The sequence below is a fragment of the Ictidomys tridecemlineatus genome, chromosome 9 (genome assembly GCF_052094955.1).
Source record: "Ictidomys tridecemlineatus isolate mIctTri1 chromosome 9, mIctTri1.hap1, whole genome shotgun sequence".
Classification (NCBI taxonomy): Eukaryota; Metazoa; Chordata; class Mammalia; order Rodentia; family Sciuridae; genus Ictidomys; species Ictidomys tridecemlineatus.
Genome location: NC_135485.1, coordinates 95,034,186 through 95,054,576, shown reverse-complemented (window position 1 = coordinate 95,054,576; position 20,391 = coordinate 95,034,186). Strand labels below are relative to the sequence as shown.

The 20,391-nt window shown below is 36.0% G+C and overlaps 1 protein-coding gene across 1 annotated transcript in view; it reads right to left on the bottom strand.

The window, feature by feature from the left end:
* Col25a1 (collagen type XXV alpha 1 chain) overlaps nt 1–20,391 on the bottom strand; it is a 444,456-nt gene that overhangs the window by 32,808 nt on the left and 391,257 nt on the right. The window contains exons 20-27 of the mRNA XM_078021824.1: nt 17,848–17,916; nt 17,002–17,046; nt 15,384–15,428; nt 14,258–14,335; nt 5,683–5,706; nt 5,060–5,104; nt 1,741–1,785; nt 615–695 (exon numbers count right to left, since the gene is read on the bottom strand). Coding sequence (XP_077877950.1) covers nt 615–695; nt 1,741–1,785; nt 5,060–5,104; nt 5,683–5,706; nt 14,258–14,335; nt 15,384–15,428; nt 17,002–17,046; nt 17,848–17,916 — 432 coding nt within the window. The remainder of the gene's footprint in view (nt 1–614; nt 696–1,740; nt 1,786–5,059; nt 5,105–5,682; nt 5,707–14,257; nt 14,336–15,383; nt 15,429–17,001; nt 17,047–17,847; nt 17,917–20,391) is intronic.

Here is a 20,391-nt window from a genome sequence, read left to right as displayed (position 1 = left end):
TGCTCATTTTAAATTGCAAAGAGCCTTTTAACTTAGTTTTCATGGACATTTGTATACTTCCTTACCTAAAAAAAACACATAGGGCAGTGAAGTTTATTACATTTTTTTCTTGTGGACTGGGAATGTAGCTCAGTGACATGGCACTTGCCTAGCATGGAACAAACCCTGGGTTCAATCCCCAGTAATGCAAAAACAAATAAACCCCCCAAAATCAAGCATACATTTTTCTTATAATTTCTATATTCTCCCCCCTCCAAATTCTCAATAAAAATTATGAGGGAAACTATAAATGCACCCATTACAAAATATCAAACAAGAAGAACAATTTACCAAGTAATTTTTTCTTTAATTGTTCCACATTTTTTGGCTTGTTTTTCATTATCTATTTTATAATCGGTTACTACCATCTTATGCATACTAAAGTGACCAATTACACTTATTTTACTATCTTCTAGTGAATATAATTTAGGAAGAACTTGAAGGTAAAATTTACTTCATAATTCATCTAGCTACAAGATTTAAAATTTTTAGTTTCCCAGTTGGAGTATTAAGAACATAATTCTTTTTTAATTGCCTTAACTTAGAACATTTCATAAGAAAAAGTAAAAAATTACCGGTAATCCAGGAAGTCCAATTCCTCCTTTTTCACCTGGCATACCTGGGTCCCCCATGTCTCCCTTTGAGCCTTTGAGTCCCTAAAAATGAGAGGGTTTGCATGTGAGGAGCCTTCTGACCCCTGATAGTTACATTCTAGGGAAAACAGAAATCTGATCAATTTTATCACTAGGTCCTATGCTGGGATGATTCTGATTTTCATTCTTAGGCAGGGCTATTTCTTACAGCAACCGTCTACACTGAATCAATACTATTTACCCACTAGTGGAAGGGATTGAGTTCTACTAGCCAATTAAATATGAAAAGCATGAGCTTAGGTTTTGACACGATTTCTCCTGATTTCATGTATTTAATTGGCAGCAATTCTACCTGAGCAGGCTTGAAAACAACTTAATGACTTTAATTCTCACAGAATTGAGATCTAATATTATTACAAGGCCCAAAGATACTTCTCCCACTTCTACTTTCGACATTCCCCTCCCCCTTAACTGTTCTAGTCATCCTGAGTTTTCAAATGGTCCAGCCTACAGACAGGTAAATCATTTACTGTACACTAGCGTTTAATCAATCAATGCTTAAAAAATACTTCAACTGTTTTAGTGTTCTAATTTTATCCTCATGGCATTTCTATATGGTGAGCCAGGATGTTATTTTTATTTTCCTTTTATAGTGAGGAAATAGATAAATGTGTATTTTGAAGGTTAGCAAATCTGATTTGTGTAACACTAGTGCTGAAACTAATTTCTATTGTTGATCATTTTCATCCTAAATATAACCAGATAGCCCATTCTTCAGTGAAGATCACAATAATTATGGTAAGGGACCCCTGAGTTGCATAAACCTGTTTGTCTTCCTAGGGACTGAAACATTTCTTTGCTAGCTGCCTATTTTGTACTCCCTAGTTCAAAATCTTAGACTGGGTGAATGAGTGGGGATCTGAATGGATCTGGATCTTATTGGTTAGTCAGACTTTGATTTTTAGGAATCTAGTGACAGAGAAGAGCAACAGGCCAACCCCACCAGACTTGGTGGCAGAAGACAACTTGATGTTTGGCTTCAAATCTATAATAAAAGTAGTGATCAATAATGATGCTTTTAGAAATGGTATATGTCTTTGAAAATTACCTGTTCTCCATCAGCTCCTGGGATTCCTGGAGATCCTTGTTCTCCCTGTTAAGATAAAAAGTAATAGCTTGCCTCCATTATCATCGGCAATATGCTACACTAAATAAAAAATGATGCTAGTTGAAAAGTACAATCTGACTTTTATCAAATTCATCATAACCCAAGAATACTCTGTTATATATTTCAGTTAAGTGAACTAATGCTCTTCCTTCAAAATGTTGTATATGTAGCTAAGAGTCAGGTTTTTTTTTTTTTTTGCCATGTAAGATGCCAGTTTGAAAAAAATGGTAGAAGATGACTGATAATTTGATGACTGAGCATATCCTATAGCAACACCTATGTGCCTCAGTTAGTTTTTTTCTCCATAAAAAAATCTAGTTGGCTTATCTTTTTTTCCAGTTTCATAAAAAATAAAACATAACAGTTAAACTAAAATTAGAATGCTGAGCCTCATGAATTTATAGCAACATTTTAACTGGAACAGTTTGAGTAAATTCATAAAGTCTGTGAGTGTGCTGTGTCCAGCAAAGCCACAATGGAGGATGACATAATAAATCAGATAATATCTTAATCCACATAAAATTGCTTTTGATCATTTCAATTTCCTATACTATGCTAGGAATGAAGTAAAATTTACTGTTCATATGATTTATTGGAACTTTTGACAAACTCAAAACAAAACAGATTTTTATGTGTTATTTTCAAACTGAAGATGTTCCATTAGAAAAAAAAATTAAACAATATGCTAGAGATGATTCAAACAACAGGTTTATTCACCTTTCACTTTTGGAAGGTACAGATAAAACAATTCCTTGAAAGGTAGAATATGATTTTGTAGCGAATTTCCTGATGCCTACTCTATAGAAATTCTAAAAACAGCTTTTCCTAGAGTTGAGTGCCCTGCCTCAGACAGATTTCCAAGGGAGTGCCTGTAGGCTGTGTTTTCTAAAAAGGCTTGTGTGGTGATGTTATAAATGACAAAATGGACATGGCTGGGACTCCCTTCCCTGGTAAAAACTTTAAGAGCCATGGGTCACAGCATGAAATTTGAGCTTTCCAATGTTTAAAGAAGGTATGATTTTTACAGTTCTAAACAAATGAAATAAAAAAGCAGAAAAAAAGGCCCTTTCCTCATTTTAGACTTCCTGCTCTTTGTGGTAGCAGCAAAGTTTATTTTGTTACAAACAAGTCTGCTGAGGTTGGATGCACCTGGCTAAGCCCTAGTTTCATTCAGAGTCTGAATACTTGTCAGCACTCAGGGTCCCATCATGATTGCTTTGTTAAGTTTTACCTTTAAAATATGATACACAGAGGCTTAAAAGAAGAGCATAATTCAGGCACTACTCATTTATCCTTCACTGTCAATTATGGTTTGTGAGAGCTATCTGATGTGCAAGAAATCAAATCATTCTTGTTTGGTAAAGGAAGGAGAAATGCGAATTCAGAAAGGCTGAATCCGCATTTCTCAGTCTGAGACTGAGTCTAGAGAGAGAAAACGTTTTTGTGCTAGAGTCAGGCTACATTTTGCTGTCTTATGGTTGGAGACACATCTTGCCTCAATTACCCCAGGTGAGATCATGGACAGCATAAAGAACTGCATCAGTTAACACAAGATCTCAATTACAAGACTACTGTGGGGTGGGTGGGGTGAGGATAATAGGATGGTGGAAATGATGGCGGGAGTAGATGGTAAGGGGGAGAGACCAGATTTCCATCTAAGGTGTCCAGTCTTGCTCACCAAATACTTAAGGAGTAGGGGTCCAGACAGACTTGATCACCAGGGATATAGACGGTTTGCCTGCAGCAAACAATTGTGTTATATCTTGTAGGGACTAGAATATGGTGGAGAAATGGAAAATGTAAAAATCCCATACTTTTTATTAATGTTATATATGAAATGCATGAATGTTACACATGAAATCTGTTTGAATCTAGGATTTATGTTCTCAATACACCCCACATAGGCAAGGGCCTCAGTCATATTTTACTTTATATTAATTTGTTTAATAGAGAAATTTTCTATGTACTAGATTTGTATTTTTAAGTATCTAGAAAAAGGTACAAAAAATGATGCATGTGTGCGTGTGTATGACAGACTTAGCCAGTAAACTGACTTGAGAAGTATAAACAGAAGATGAATTTTGAAACCATTTGAATCTCCTACAAGAATCCAATGACGAAAGTCATATTTCAGCACATGTAGTTCAGTTCTGAAAAGCCAGAATCCCTGGCCATGTGTTAATTGATCAAACATGGTCAAATGACTAAGCTTTAGTTTGGAGGGATAGAGCTAACATAATTGACAAAGGGTAGGAATAGGCAAGTCATTCCACGTTTCTACTGTTTGTGATTGGTGTGTTTCATTAGGAAAGAATTAAATGGCAGAATCCCCCCAAACTGAAGGCTGAATGTTCTCTCTAATACAAGAGCAGGGAAGAGTAAAAGTTCATTAGACTAGACAAAGGGGAATGAAGGGAAGGGAGCAGGAATGGGGATAGGAACGGCAGTAGAGGCAGTAGAATGAACTGGACATGACCTTCCTATGTTCTTTAATGAATACATGACCAGCGTAACTCCACATCATGTACAACCGCAAAAATGGGAAGTTAGACTCCATGTATGTATATCAAAATACATTTGACTATCATGTGTAACTAAGAACAAATAAATTAGGTAGATAAATTTTGCATTTCTCCTTCTTTTACCAAACAAGAGTTATTTGATTTTTTGAACATCAAATAAAAAGAACAAATAAATTAAAAAATTAAATGGCAGAATGTCTGAACATATATGATAAAGGGATGTGTTAGAAAACGCGACTTCAAAATGATTCCTTTGTTGTTTATGAATGCATCATGCAAAAGCTTCCCTGGTTCTTTTTATTACAAAAGAACTGGAAGGAAGGATCTTTGGAAGTGTCGGTGTAGATCTCCTTCAATCCTCTTCTATTTAAATATTTTTTAAACACCATGTTTAGTATTTCTTTGTAATTTCTGTGGAACATATTTTTCCCTTGGTTGATATTTTCTATTTTTTCTTAATTGGGAATGACATTAAATTTAGGGAAGAACGTTATCTTCCTTCTTATTTTCTCTTTTCTTCTAGTTCAGATCTCAAGATTTTTTTCCTTGAAACAATATTGCTGACTTGCTTCCCCAGCATTTTCAAGATGCATGTATTTAAAATGGGTCTCTCCCATGTGTATATATTTAAAAATATATTCTACTGTCATGTATAACTAAAAAGAACAAATAAAAAATTTTAAAAAATTTCTCTGCATTATACGTGATTAAAATGTAACAAACAATTAAAGAATAACCTTTGGCCCTTGTAGTCCTTGAGGTCCAGGAGGCCCAGGGGGACCCTAAATTAAAAAAAAAAGTCAGAGTTTTAAAAAGTAGCAAGTATGTATATATGTATTAAAATTCATGCTTTAAATAACAGGCACACAGCACACCTCCATTATTTCTATCATAATTAGTTTCCTCCCAATATTTATGTGAAGTGGGAAAATATCTCACTTGTTAACGTAATTATTAAAACTATACTTATATGCTAAAATATTAACATGTTTTAGGTCAAAATAATACTCAAGATGCTTTTGGTTCTGTAAGACAGTTTTAAAATTGCTTCCATGTCCCACATTCATCTTGGTGGGATGAATTCGTCTCCTCCTATTACCTGCGTCTTTAGATATACTTCTTTCCCTCCACCCCAAAGAACAAAGCTTTGAGAAGGTCAAAGACTTAAGAAAATGAATAGCTTTTCTCATGATTTTTCATGAAACAAGGTGATTCAACTAGAGCAAATGTTGTAAAGGTTATTAATATAAAGAAAAATAAGATTAAGTATCGATAAGACAGTTGCTCCCTGAGTACCATTTTGCCCTGCATGCATCAACACTAAAGACACAGACCACAGAAATCATGCGACAGGAGTTACCGTGACAGTTAAGGTGGTAATCCTCTGTTGGGAAAATGTATTGATAAATAGTTATCTATTTTGTGTGTCAAAGTACAATAATACATTTCTGAAGACAAAATATCAACTTTGAACGTTTTGACAGATCTAATGTCTTATAAGGAACTGACAGGATTCTTAGAACACATCCTATTTATAGAGTATAATAAAAAAATCTTTATAATTTTATTTTTAAAAAATCCATGGGTAACTGGATGTGGTGGCACATGCCTGTAATCCCAGCTAATGGGGAGGATGAAGCAGGAGAATTGCAAGTTTGATGCCAACCTGGGCAAATTAGCAAGACCCTGTCTCTAAAAAAGCGGTCAGGGATATAGCTCAGTGGTACAGAGCTTGCCTAGAATGTGCATGGCTCTGCCTGGGTTTCAGCTCTAGAAATGAAAAAAGAGTCAAGATTCTATTTATCTGATTAAATAATGTATAGTAAAGTGATATACACTACAGGCCTGTCAGCATAGTTGTGAACTTAGAAATTTGCTATTGATCAAAGTGTTCTCTCTAGGAGGAAAACTGAAATATCCAATTGCATTTCTTTTGTCCTTTAGTCTGTAGCTCATTTGCTGAGCTACAATTAACGTTTTTGTTATATGTGCGGTAAGTAAAGAAATTAATAGTGAGTTAATCTAATTTCTTAATGTGCTAGAGCACCTTAACAAAAAACATGATTCCTAATCTATGAATCATGTTCTTGTATAACTATTTTCTAGTTTACATCTTGTACTAAAAGTTCAGCAGGGTCTATTAGCCACTTTAATGAAACCAGAGAGGAGAGAACATTTTCCATTAAGGGCGTTGGTCATAGAGAAACTATCTGATTACATGTAAACTTGTGGATATCAGATTAACACCATCTCTTTGTTTTCCATTACTCTGTTCCAATCTCTGACTCAAGCTGTTATTGTTTTTATTGTTGTTGTAAAAAAAATAAAAAAAGTAACGTCTTACTTTAATCACTTGAGTCTTTCATGACATGGTACCATCATTCCTTAGAAAACAATGTTTATACATGTGTACACATGGTTAAAATTTTTATTCTAGGATAAAATTAATCATGGTCATTATATCTTCAGAGAAATCAGTAGGAAAAAAAACACTAAGCAATTCTAAGACAAAAGACAAAATGGACACAAACTGATTTAAAAAAAAAATTAAAGATTTTGGAGGAGATGGAGCAAGGTGAAGCCATTCAATAGCTTCTGAAGACTGTCATATGACAGTCTTCTGTAGGGTATATATATCCTTATAAATAAGGGTCCAGAATTTAATAACAGCATACATGTGTAATGTAAGGTAACACATACTTTCTTTCTTTCCTTTTTTTTTCTCCTTTGGTACTGGGGATTAAAACCACTGAGCTCATCGCTAGCCCCTTTAATTTTTTGAGACAGCATCTCACTACATTGCTTAGGGTCTCACTAAGTTGTTGAGGATGACCTAGAACTTGTGATCCTCCTGCCTCAATCTTCTGAAGTTTCTGGGATTTCAGGCATGTGCCACAGCACCCAGCCAACATACTTTATACTTAAGGGATTTACCTAGAACAAGAATTGGATTTACATTTATAAGAAAGCTTCTTCACTTATATAGTGCCGCAGTCCGGCTGCAGCAATAAAGATGAGTCATTTAAACAAGGCTATTATAAAATTACAGAACAGAAATAATTTCTTTATCATTGCCTTCCAATATTTTTAACTGGAAAGCAGAGTCCCAAAAACTTACAAAGGGAAGCACGTTTACAATGTGAACTCAGATTTTCCAACATGGGGCCATGTATGAATTCACTTTTCCATCCAAATAAACACAAGGCTAATATGTCCATTTTAAAAAAAAACTAAAGGATAACAACATATTTTACAATGAACAAGTAACAAAGGACATTATTAATGGTAATTGAACTAACAGATGGAATTTACATGATTTCCTTGTGAGACCTAAAAACTGCCCAAGGTTCCATCCAGCTTCAGAAGAGCACACCACAGCAAACTCAGCTAACTTCACAGGCACCTTACATTGATCACCTTTTGGAAGTACCAGCATGTACACCCACAGAAAAGTCATAAAGTTGGTTGCTTGCTTTGGATGTCTTATATCTGAATCCTCTAAGTTAAAGCTACATAAACCTAGCAGGGTTCTCTCTCAAACTCCAGTAATAATGTAAAACAAACAAACAAACAAACAAACAGATTTTGTGGCAGTGGTGGAGAAAGATATGACTTTCTTCAGAGACACATGAAGAACAAGGGAGGCGAGGCTTAGAGCAAGTGCAGATGGGGGAAGCCTAGCAGGCTGCATTGTGGCTTATTTCCTGAGACGCTTCTATGAACTCCCTATTTTTTCTTTCATTTCTCATAATGATAATGACGCCAACTTAAAATCTCTCATGATTTACACTAAAGAACAGGGTTATTTTAGAAGGTGATGAGAATTTGTTAAAACCTGAATCAGGAAACAGGTTTTGTTGCAAATGGTGAAAATTCAACTACCTTAAATAAAAATAAAGAACTCAGATCAATGTTTATATATAAATAACAATTTTCTTTTCATAGACTAATGCAATTTAATAGTCTTTCTAACAGGGTACGAGAGAGTAATGTACAAAATAATAACAGTACTGAACAGGTTCAGTACTAGGAAGAGGGACAGAGTAAATACCCTAAAAAGTAATTTGGAGTAGTCCTGGGCAGAGAAGGGGAAAATAAAAGAGAAATAGGCTCTTTTTGATTTTGCCTTGTGTCAAAAGAAAAAATAATGAAATCTCTCAGGTTTTTATTTCACTCCACAATTTCAGTTCCAGTTAAAATGATACAGAAGTACTTTGTTATATGGGTTGAAAGCTTTTCATTTGACTATAAATGAGAATTATAAACATGAGAATTATAAACATCAAATCCAGAACACCAAATATCTCAGGCATACTGTATGTATAGGGTTTCAACTATATTGGGTAATGTTGTCTCTCTTAAATTGGATTCTGGACCCACAGAAGTTTATACTATTTTTGAAAATTTTTCATATTCTGATATTTTATAGAATATTTTTCAATAGAAGCAATGTAAAATTTTATATTTCTCACATGATATTATTATAACTGTAATATAGTCCTCTTTATCTAATTATCCTAGAGATTTTTGGCAAACTTTTTGTAGAAGGCAATAATTATATCTATAAAACTATAAATATCCATTACTAGTTAGAAAAATCAGAAGAATAAATGTCTACCAACTCTTCTCAGTCCAATAGCTGTCTAGCTGAATTGATTTTATTAGGGGCTCTTAATCCACCAGAGTACTATGTTTGGAAAACCAATAAATAGTTTTGAAGTGAAAAAAAATAATTATATGCTATTTACAAGCACAACATATGGTTGCCCTAACAACCTCATAAGGATAATAAATCTTAAGGTTTGAACTTCAGCATGATAATATTGAATGCATATGCTTATAGTCACACTGAACTTGAGGTAAGAAAAAGAAACAGAGCACATATCCTTTTATATAAAAAAGCAGGTGTCTGCGCCTTCTAGAAGAGAAAAAGTAGGCCCCAAACTCCATTAGTCAGCATAGGAACCAATTCCTCAACAAGACTCCTAGACTGCAAGAAGTAAAATCAAGAATCAATAAATGGGATAGAATCAAACTGAAAATCTTCTCCACAGCAAAGGAAACAATCAAGAACATGAAGGGAGAGCCTGTAGAATCAGAGAAAATCTTTGCCACATGTCTCAGATAGAGCATTAATCTCCAGGATATATAAAGAACTCAAAAAACTTGCAACAACAACAACAACAGCAACAAAAACCCCACAAATAACCCAATCAATAAATGGGCAAAGGCACTGCATAGGCACTTGACAGAAGAAGAAATACTATTGGCCAACAAATATATGGAAAAATGTTCAACACCTCTAGCAGTTAGAGAAATGCAAATTAAAACTTCACTGAGAGTTCATCTCACTCCAGTCAGAATGGCAGTTATCAAGAATACATGTAACCATAAATGTTGGTGAGGATGTGGGTAAAAAAGGACACTCATACATTTCTGGTGGGACTGCAAATTGGTGCAACCACTCTGAAAAGCAGTATGAAGATTCCTTAGAAAACTTGGAATGAAATCACTATTTGACCCAGTTATCCCACTCCTTGGTTTATATCTAAAGGATTTAAAATCAGCATACTAAAGTGACACAGCCACATCAATGTTTATAGCAGCTCAATTCACAATAGTTAAGCTATGGAACCAACCTAGGTGCCCTTCAACAGATGAATGGATAAAGAAAATGTAGTATATATACACAATGAAATAGTATTTAGCCATAAAGAAGAATGAAATCATGGCATTTGCAGTTAAATGAATGGAACTGGAGACTATCATGCTAAGTGAAATAAGCCAATCCCCCCAAAAGCAAAGGCTGATTGTTCTCTCTGGTATAAGGATGCTAATTCATGTTAGGAGCAGGGCAGGGAAGAATGGAAGTTCACTGGATTAGACAAAGTAGAATGAAGGAAATGGGGGGAATTGGGAATAGGAAAGACAGTAGAATGAATCCAACATAACTTTCCTATGTTCATATGAGAATACACGACTAGTGTAATTCCATATCATGTACAACCACAAGAATGGGAAGTTATACCCCATGCTTGTATAGTACATCAAAATACATTCTACTGTCATGTATAACTAAAAAGATCAAAAAATTAAAAAAAAATAATCTGAAGTTTATATTCACATCCATGACAAAGGGAAACAGAAGACATTGTCCAGTTTCAGCCTGCATTTCTCTGGAGTGCACTGTTTTTGAAAATTTTTTAAAAAATGAGCATAAAAAAGAATAAAGAGCAGGTATCAGATTTTTAAAAAAGGACAGTGATTTTAGGTACATCAATAAAGTGTTCAGGAGCGTCTAAAAACAACCTGAGATAATATTATATTTCATGGACTCCTAGCAAAGTATCTATTCCAAAGATATCCTCATTTTTTCAGATAAGATCAATGAAGCACAGATACAATGATTTCCCCCAAATGACCCTGCTCATTAGTAGTAGAGGGAAGACTGAAACAAATATTTCCACTTTAGGCTAAGAGTAGCTAAAAGCCAGACCCTGTTCTTGCAAAGAATGCTTTAAAAATTCTTCCACAATTTTGTGGAAAATGACCAATTACATTGGGACATTTTGTTGGAAAATAAGAGAGCAGATACCTTTTGGTTTGGCGGGTACTGGGAATTGAACTCAGGGGCACTCAACCACTGAGCCACATCCCCAGCCCTATTTTGTATTTTATTTAGAGACAGGGTCTCACTGAGTTGCTTAGCACTTCACTTTTGCTGAGGTTGGCTTTGAAATCACAATCCTTCTGCCTCAGCCTCCGGAGCCACTGGGATTACAGGAGTGCACCACCACACCCAATGAGGGCAGATACTTCTTATAGGTGGAGGTAGGAATTATGTTGTCCTTGGAATTAGTTTAAGAGAAATGTACAGCATTGCTGATAAATTAAGTTTTAAAAGTGTCCCTGTATTTTAATGTATAATGTATAATGTTAAGATTTTGAAAACATAGTAGGTACACTAGAAATTTGTATATTCTCTTTCTCTTCATAAGCAGTTTTTGGCTTAAGAGGAAAAGGGAACAGTTCTGGTTCTAAAACTTAACCATAACACTGAGGCCACTGGTTCTAAAACTTAGCCATAACACTGAGGCCACTGCTTATGTGTAAGCCACTTATATTGGAGAAAACCAGTCACATTGTGGCCTGAATACACTGTCTGAGCAAGGTTTCTCCAGCCAAGAAACATGCTTCTCTTTTCATTTAGGAGGGGGGGGTGGAGGGAGGGAGGGGGAGGGAGAGAGGGGGAGGGAGGGGGAGGAAATAAGGGAGGGGAGGAGGTAACCAGAAAAAAAAAGGCTGAGCTGAAGACAGATTTTGTACACATTAATAATAAATACTTTACTGGTTAAAAATAGTGGTAGTAAAAAAGGACACATAGAAGTGTAAATATACCAAAGTTAGATGACATTAGTGAGGCTGAAAAAATGATTTAAAGAGGTATAAAATGGAAAAATATTTAAAATTAGTTTGTCTTTCAAACTAAAAAAGGAACTTGTACATAAAAAGTACACATACTTATTTAACCACTAAACCTCAATAGAAAACATGACCAACAGATTAGTCCACTTGGAAGACAGGACCTCAGACAATGAAGACAAAATATATAATCTCAAAAAGAATGTAGATCACACAGTGAAGATGGTAAGAAACCATGAGCAGAACATTCAAGAAATATGGGATAACATAAAAAGACCAAATTTAAGAGTTATTGGGATAAAGGCATAGAGTTCCAAACCAAAGGGATGAACAATCTATTCAATGAAATAATAACAGAAAATTTTCCAAACACGAAGAATGAATTGGAAAACCAAATAGTGTAAGAGGCTTATAGGACACCAGATGTACAAAATCACAACAGATCCACACCAAGGCACATTATAATGAAAATGTCTAGCATACAGAATAAGAAGAGAATTTTAAAAGCCACAAGAGAAAAAAAATCAGATTACATATAGAGGGAAACCAATTAGGATATCTGCAGATTTTTCAACCAAGACCCTGAAAGCTAGAAGATCCTGGGACAATATATACCAAGCTCTGAAAGAAAATGGATGCCAATCAAGAATCACATCTAGCAAAATTAAGCTTTAGATTTGATGATATAAAAATCTTCCATTATAAACAAAAGTTAAAAGAATAGAAAGCCTGTACTACATAACATCCTCGGCAAAATATTCCACGACAAGGAAGTGAAAAACAACAATGAAAATCAGCAGAGGGAGGTAAATCTTTATAGCATCTTTACATGCCCACGCAATGTAAGCATAGTTTTCTGTTATCAAGAAATTTACAATTTGGTAAGAGGAAAATTAAAATCAATTATGTGATTTGAGAACAATTAAATGGTAGTGTTAGAACCTGACTGGTAATGTGGAAAAGGATTAAGAGAAAGAACTCAAGTGGGTGACAACGTAGATTTTAGGATAGTATTCAGATGGATGAAAGAAAGGGAAAAAAGAATGGGATGAAGATTTATATGGATACTATAAAAATGACCATGCCAGGGGTAACTCTGTGCTGTAAAGAAATAAAAAGTTCTGCATAAGAAAGGCAGATTACAGAGCCTTAAATGTCAGATGGAGGAGATTAGGCTTGATAGAGTATGCAATAGGGGGTCATTTAGAGTCCTGAGCAAATTGGAACAATTATAATAATGGCAGTTTATGAAAATCATCCCGGGAATGATACATAGTTTGGATTAGAAGGGCAAGGAGGCACTAGCAGGAAGATGTATTGGTCAAGGGTTTGTTATGGTGTTAGGTATGCAGTAAACAGGATGTGGACCTCCTTGGGAATGGAGAAGATGGAAAACAGAATGGATGAAGGACTAAGACTAGTGTAAAAATGGCTCTAAAGCTTCTACTCCATGAAATACAAAGACTCATGGTGTCATTAACAGAAACTGGTTAGTCAAGAAAGGGGATCATTTGGTAGGTGGGCAGAGTAACCAGCACAATCATGGGCATTGGTGGAAATCGATGGGCAATGGTGCACCTATAGGGAACTGGTCTTATAAGAACACCAAGATCAGATCCCAAAATGACAGAATTGGAATCCTGATGTGAAGAACACAGAGGGAGTCATTAAGAAAAGATCAGATACTTCAGAATATCAAAAACTGGGGTGTGGACAGAGAAATTGGACATATCAACACAGAACAGCATCATGAAGGAAAATGAAAGTAGAGTCTGAAGAAAGAGAATTTTAAAAGGAAGGTGGTTTGGTACAAATGTCACAGAAAAGTCAAGAATGACAAATATGATGGGCTTTTTCTAGAGGTCACCATTGATCTTTGTAAGAGAAGTTGCAACAGAATGACAGGGACTCAAGTGCAGGAGTCTAAATCTGAAGAGGAGGGGTAAGAAGCAAAGGTGGTGGAGCCATCTAGTTTATTTTTGACTTAATGGAAGGAAAAGAATTGAATGGTAGCAGTTGTAAGAAATACTTACAGGGGGGTTATGAGGTGCTAAGCACTGTTTTAAGCATAGGCTATGTAGGTCATTTGCTCTGTTCAGGAACCCTATGAAGCAGATATCAACTCATTTTATAGATGGGAAAACCAAGGCACAGGGAAATGAAATAACTTGTTCTAGGTCATGCATTTAGTAAATAAGAGCCACAGAGCACGCTCTTTAAGCAAAGAAGTAAAAGTCAACCAAATTCACACAAATTTTATACTTGATAAGGCTTAGGAATGTCTGAAGGTAGAAGGAAAAAAAAAGAGAGAGAGAGAGAGACATTTCAAATTGCTATGAGGTGAAGATTACTGGGGCCAGATACAGGAATGGGCTCAGGATGACAGGGAGCAGGTGTGCTTCAAGGAATGGAGTGCTCTGAGATTAAAGGGGTATGGGAGCTCATGCTGGCGTGTGCTACATGGCACCCATCAGTGTTCTCCTTGTGTCTCAGGGCAGGGAGCAGTCACTTGCCTGTAAGGCTTCATGGAGGTTGCCATTGTAGTCTATGATTTCGGTGGCTCCTTGATCTCCTTTTTGCCCAGGTGGACCCTATAACAAAAATGAGGAAACACCATGGGAGTTAGACTGGTGTACAACAGGACTATAGAATAAACACAGAAGCAAGGCTGGGGTTGTGGCTCAGTGGTAGAACGCTTGCCTAGCACATATGAGGGCCTGGGTTTGGTCCCCAGCACCACATAAATATAAATAAAATAAAGGTATTCCATCCAACTACAACTAAAAAATAAATATTAAAAAAAGAAAACACAGAAGCAATATCTCGTGACTCTCTCTGACCACTGCTTCCTCGCCAGGACCCAAGTGCAAACCACTTCTTCTAACTTCTTGTCTGTGGTAGGTAAAAGATTTTTGAAAGACCTATGATTTAAACTCTGAAATCATTTTCTGAACATTATAAAATACAGGATAATCTGATGTGATTTACAAAATTTTATTAGCTTTATTCACATTTATTTAAAAAACTCCTATCTGCTTTCCACTCGTCTATACCTGATAGATTATACCTTCTCATTCCTTAAGAAGATAGAATAACGGTCTAAAGGAAATGCTTGGCTTTCCTAGTGGGAATAGAATCCCATGAAAATGAAGCCAAATAAGGAACAAAAAGAGATTTCTACTCGACTCATTATATCTGCTACATAATTTCCATTAGTCATGTCCTAATTCCCTGCCTGTTTTAAAAAATACTCTAAACAAATGGGCTATTGCTCTCTTTATGATCAGGTTAATTGAAACATGGGAAATTCTATTAGCTGTATGGCTGTGGGCTTGCTATTACTCCTTTGGCAGAGGGAAAGTGTTTTCCACCTTCTCAATAAAGCTTATTGCAACATGCTAGAATGTCCACACTCACTGCATGTGCTAGAATGTACACACTCATTGCTCCTGGAAACAAAAGTCAAAAATAAAGAGAAGGGGGCAGGGAAGGCAGCAGGAATATTTAGAGTGGCCCTTCTCCAATGTTATTATTGGGCATTATTAGTCCAGATGGCACTCATAAGGTCACATACACACATACTACATCAAGTCTGAGTTTGTAGGGGACAAAAAAGTTGATATGAGAGGGTTCACTTACCCTTGGTCCCAGAGCTCCAGAGTCTCCTTTGTCACCACGGTCACCCTTTCCCAATTAAAAAAGAAAAAAGTTAATTAGGACCAATGGTCTAGAAATTTCTCAAGTCTAAGGATGTATTTATACCATAGTTCATCCCTTTAAATATAAACTTCTGATGTGGAAAACAATAACAATCACCACCAATGCACCAATGCAAATGCTTTTTTTTTTTTTTTTTTTTTAAGATGCACCTTGCAGGGCTGGGGTTGTAGCTCAGTGGCAAACTAATCTTCAGCACCACATAAAAATAAATAAATAAAGATATTGTGTGCATCTACAATTAAAACTATTTTAAAAATAAAAAGATGCACCTTACAGGTAATCACAACTTCCCTTTCAGATAATTATTGTCTTGGAACAGTAGTATAGTTTATATAGTAACTCTGCTAGATGGAATCTACATAAACAAAGCAAGTGGTTTCTAAAGCACCCAAAGTCATACTAACTGAGCTATATTCTTTTTACTTAGAGGGATTTGGGGCAAAGGGAAAAAAAGTCAAACAGTTATGTTGCCTGTTTTCAGAGAAGAAACATGTAGATAATTGGGACAGAGAGGAACAGAGAGCTCATTATAGGGAGAATAAGGAAAGTAGGGTCACAGACTAGACCTCCTTTTGATGGTGGAGATCTAAGGCAAAGTTCATCTGTAGGTATATGCATTTTAACCCTTGGTGCTGAAGTGGACAGCAGTCAGTGGGAACAGGTTGGCAGGGATGAAGGTCAGGGGCAGGGCAGTGCTTTCTCCCCGTCCCCCTTCAATCCAGTATAAAAATCTCTGAAATTTTATTTATGATGTCAGAACTCCACTTGTGAAGACACTATGAATAGTCTAAGCCCTCAAAATTAGTCCAAACTGAAACTTTGGAGAAAACATTTCAAACTGTATGGATTTGGAGGTTCTTGAAAACAGCTTAAATTTAGAGACCTTTTTCTACATGGAATTCAAAACATTTCTGTCTTTCTACCTATCTCTATGAAATGGGTAAGAAAGGTAAGAAAGGAAAAGGATTATAAATTTACCCATCCACATAATGCTAATAACCTCACTCATAATAATGTAATTTGCGTGAATGGAGAATTAATAATCTCTAATCTCTGCTTTCTTCATTTTGTACCCATTTTTCCATGTTATCAGCCAATGGTACTTTAATTAACTGTTAATGACTCTGCCAACAGCGCATATGTTCTTGCCGACAAGATAAAGAACACGACAAAGAAAAGAAATTTAATTGGTGGGCAAATTTTAATGCAATGAAGGAAGTCACCTTATTTAAAGGCAAAATATAACTTGAATATTTATCATAAATATAGGCAGGAAGTGAAAAGTAAGATTATACGATTAAGTACTTTTTTCCCCCAAAGAAGTGCTAAAAATAAAAGAAAATATAACTTATCAAAGAAAGACCTACAGCACAAGAACATACAAAAACAAAAATTTTTTGATATTGTCATCAGGACAAAATTATTGCAATCCCTGTGTGTGAAAGATTTTAATCTAAAGCATGATTCTCCATGGAAAAGGCAAAAAGGACAGATCGTGAGGCCTCAAGTTACATTAAAATGTTACCCAGTTACTGACCTTGGACCCCTTTGGGCCTCTAGATCCTGATTCACCTTGTTTCCCCTATGACAGGAGAAGATGAAGATGAAAAGAGAAAATGACAGAGGAGATAAGAACAGGAAAAGGAAATTAGCAGTGACTCAGAATAACGAGGAAACAGGGAAACACTTTATTTTAACGGCCTCAATATGTATATGGCTAGTGAATACAATACTAAGCACACATATCATCACCGTATCATTAGTTCGCTCCCTGGTTTTTCCATCAGCCTTCATTCCATTATTACTCTGAAAACAGCCCTCCCCCATCAGTGGATGGGAAGAGTACTGTAAGTAATTCTCATTAGTCTCAACAATGCTCGTCTGCATAAATTTCCTTTTCATCAGAGAGTAAATCGTTTCCCATAGCTCTCGGATAGGTTATTAAAATAAAGTGTGGCCACATTAGTTTGCAGGAAGTTTAGATGAATCAAGATTGAACAGGTAAACAAATCCTGAGCTCTAATATTTTCAAGGTTTTACACTCCATCAAGTTACCATGGAAATGAGCACAGCACTTACCAACAGAGATTTTTCTCAGTAGGTTTTAATACACATCAAGTGATAACAGGTTAACATGACGGTATTCTCCCTTTACACTTGAATGTGTCATTAAATTTGTTCACTGAACTGAACAGAGTAAACAGGGAAAGTTGAATTATAAAATCCCTTTTGAAAACAAGCAATCAGTATGCATTTCAATAAGTTATTTCTAATTTTAGCTGTTTTAATACCTGTTGAGGAATTTTCTACAAAATGTTCTACAGGCAAATGGCAGGCATTCCTAAATCAAAGAGTGTTCTCTTTCAATGTAAGCATAACTGACCTTTGGTCCAGGGGCTCCAGGATCCCCTCGCTCACCTCTTCCAGGAGGCCCTGCCTCCCCACGTTCACCCTGTCACAAATTAGAAGACAGGTAAATGACACGCCCAGATGGATAACTGTGGATACTAAATAAATTGATTAAAATAAAAATGAGCAGAGAGTCACCATTTACTTAACTATGTACTCAGCACTGTTCTCATCTCTTAACTGAATTATCTCATTTAATAATAAAAAACAATCTGCGCTGGTTAATTTAAGTATCTGGATTAAGGAATACCTAGAGATCTGGTAAAGCATTATTTCTGGGTGAGTCTGAGAAGGTTTCCAGAGGAGATTGGCATATAAGTCAGTGGACAGAGTGGGAAAGATCTACCTTCCATGTGGATGGACATCATCAACTTGGCCGGGGGCTAGGCAACACAAAAAGGCAAAATCTCCTGCTACCCCTCCTAGACCAAGGACACCCTTCTTTTCTTGCCCTTGGACATCAGAACTCCAGAGTTCAGCCTTTGGACTTGGACTGGGTCACAAGAATTGGCCTTTCTGGACTCCCTCCCGCCTGCTGATGGACTACTGTGGGTCTTCTTAGCCTACTTATCACAGTAGTCCATTCCCCTAATAAATTCTTATCCCTCCATCCATCTCGGTTCTGTCTCTCGGGAGAACTCCAAACTAACATACAATTATGCAGCATTTCCATTACATAATCAAATGGCTAGGCAATGCCCGTCAGATGGCTATGTTGTTAAATAGAAAGCCCTTTAAAGGGAATTGATAAAAGCTATCATCTATCTCAAGACAGGAATTGACATTAATTCTCATTCTGCAGTCACTTTTTAAGTATTATTGTCAAGAAGCATGGCATAGTGGTCATTTCTCAGGCTTTGTAACAATTAAGATTTTAATTCTCTGTCATTTGCCAGCTTGGTGTTTTGGGACAAGGTTGTTAAATTCTGCAGGCCTCAGTTACCGTGATCTCAAAATTTCAGAATGGTGTAAGACAGAAGAATTTTAGCCTTTTCAAATATTAGTAGCTCTGCGAAGTCTAAAGATGCTTATTGTCCTGTAGGAGCCAGTGACCTAATTAGACAAGATCCACAAGAACAAACTCATTAATAATTAAGGAGTATTACAAGGCTCTATGTGACAGAAGAGGAAACACCACTGAACCTTAGTTGACTGGCTCTCTGGAGGTAAGACTCAAATCACATCCTAAAGGGTCAATAGGGCTTACTTTATAACCACTGATGAGGGCAGGAACTGCACAAAATACTTTACATGCATTAACCTGTTTAATTCTCAAGACAAACAAGACAGATATTCACATTCTACAGACAAAGAAACCAAAAATGAGAGCTGTTGCCCAAAGTAATAAAGCTTTTAAAGAAGAAGAGCTGAAATTTAAAACTGATTAGGCTCAATCTTCAATTTTTGCATAATTGTATACCAGTTTTTGTTTATTCTCTAATCATTTTCATAAGATAAATTCCTAGTTGGGGAAATCCTGGGTTAAAATATGAATGTTTTTAAGTCTTGCCAAAGATGGTGCCATTTTATGTTTGCTAGAGACTGTTTTGTTTCCTACAAGGTGGGTAGAATTTCAATAATCAGACTTGGAATTCAGACAGTGGATGGTGTTTTATGGAAGAGTTGCCTTCCTCACTGAAGAAACTGATTCATTTTGGAAAGGATAAGAAAGAAGGATTGGATCCAGGATGGGTAACACAGGGCTTCAAATTCAGAAATCCTTTTCTGCATCATGCCCACTTTGGGAAGCCTTTGTGGGTTTGCAGGTGATGTGGGACAGGAATGAAAGACTCAGTAGGTGTCTGAGCAGCAACAGAGGAGGGTGTGAAGATGGGAGGCTGAGAAAAAGGCCAGGGGCTTGCCTGGACACAGAAGATGGCAAAGATGGTCTAGAAGCCAAGGGACTTCCTTCTGTTTTTCTCTTTTTGATCCCTCTGTAATAGAGTGAGACTGAAGGACTTCTCTTAGCATATGGAATTTTTATTTTTTTTTAATGACAGTATTTGACATTTCTCTTAATATTTTACTTTAAAAATTACAAAATAACTCTTTTAAAAATTAACTATAAGATTATCTTATAATTTAGGGAAAAATAAAAACCTAAAAAAAAATCAATGCATCTGCAGTTTCCTATGGTAGTGAAGCCTACATATCTTTACATGGAATCACTTTTTTTTTCTTTTTTTCTTTTTTAAATCACAATGCCCCTAACTAGTTTCCCATCATTGCCTGAAATACTATTTGTTTGTTTATTTCTTTTTCTCCTTCTGCCCCTTCCTCACCCACAGTGGATGCAAGCTTTAGGAGGGGAGAGAATGTTTTTGTTGCTTTGACTCCCCTTTCTCAATACTAAACAAACAAACAAACAAAAAATTCCAGAAAAACTTCACTGACTTAATAAATACACGATGTTACTCAGAGTATTCTAAAATAGTCACTATGATTTCTCTTCGCTGGTGTTTGGAGTAAAAAATGCGATCTTATTTAATTTTTTTAAGTCTGAAGCCAGTGGTACAAA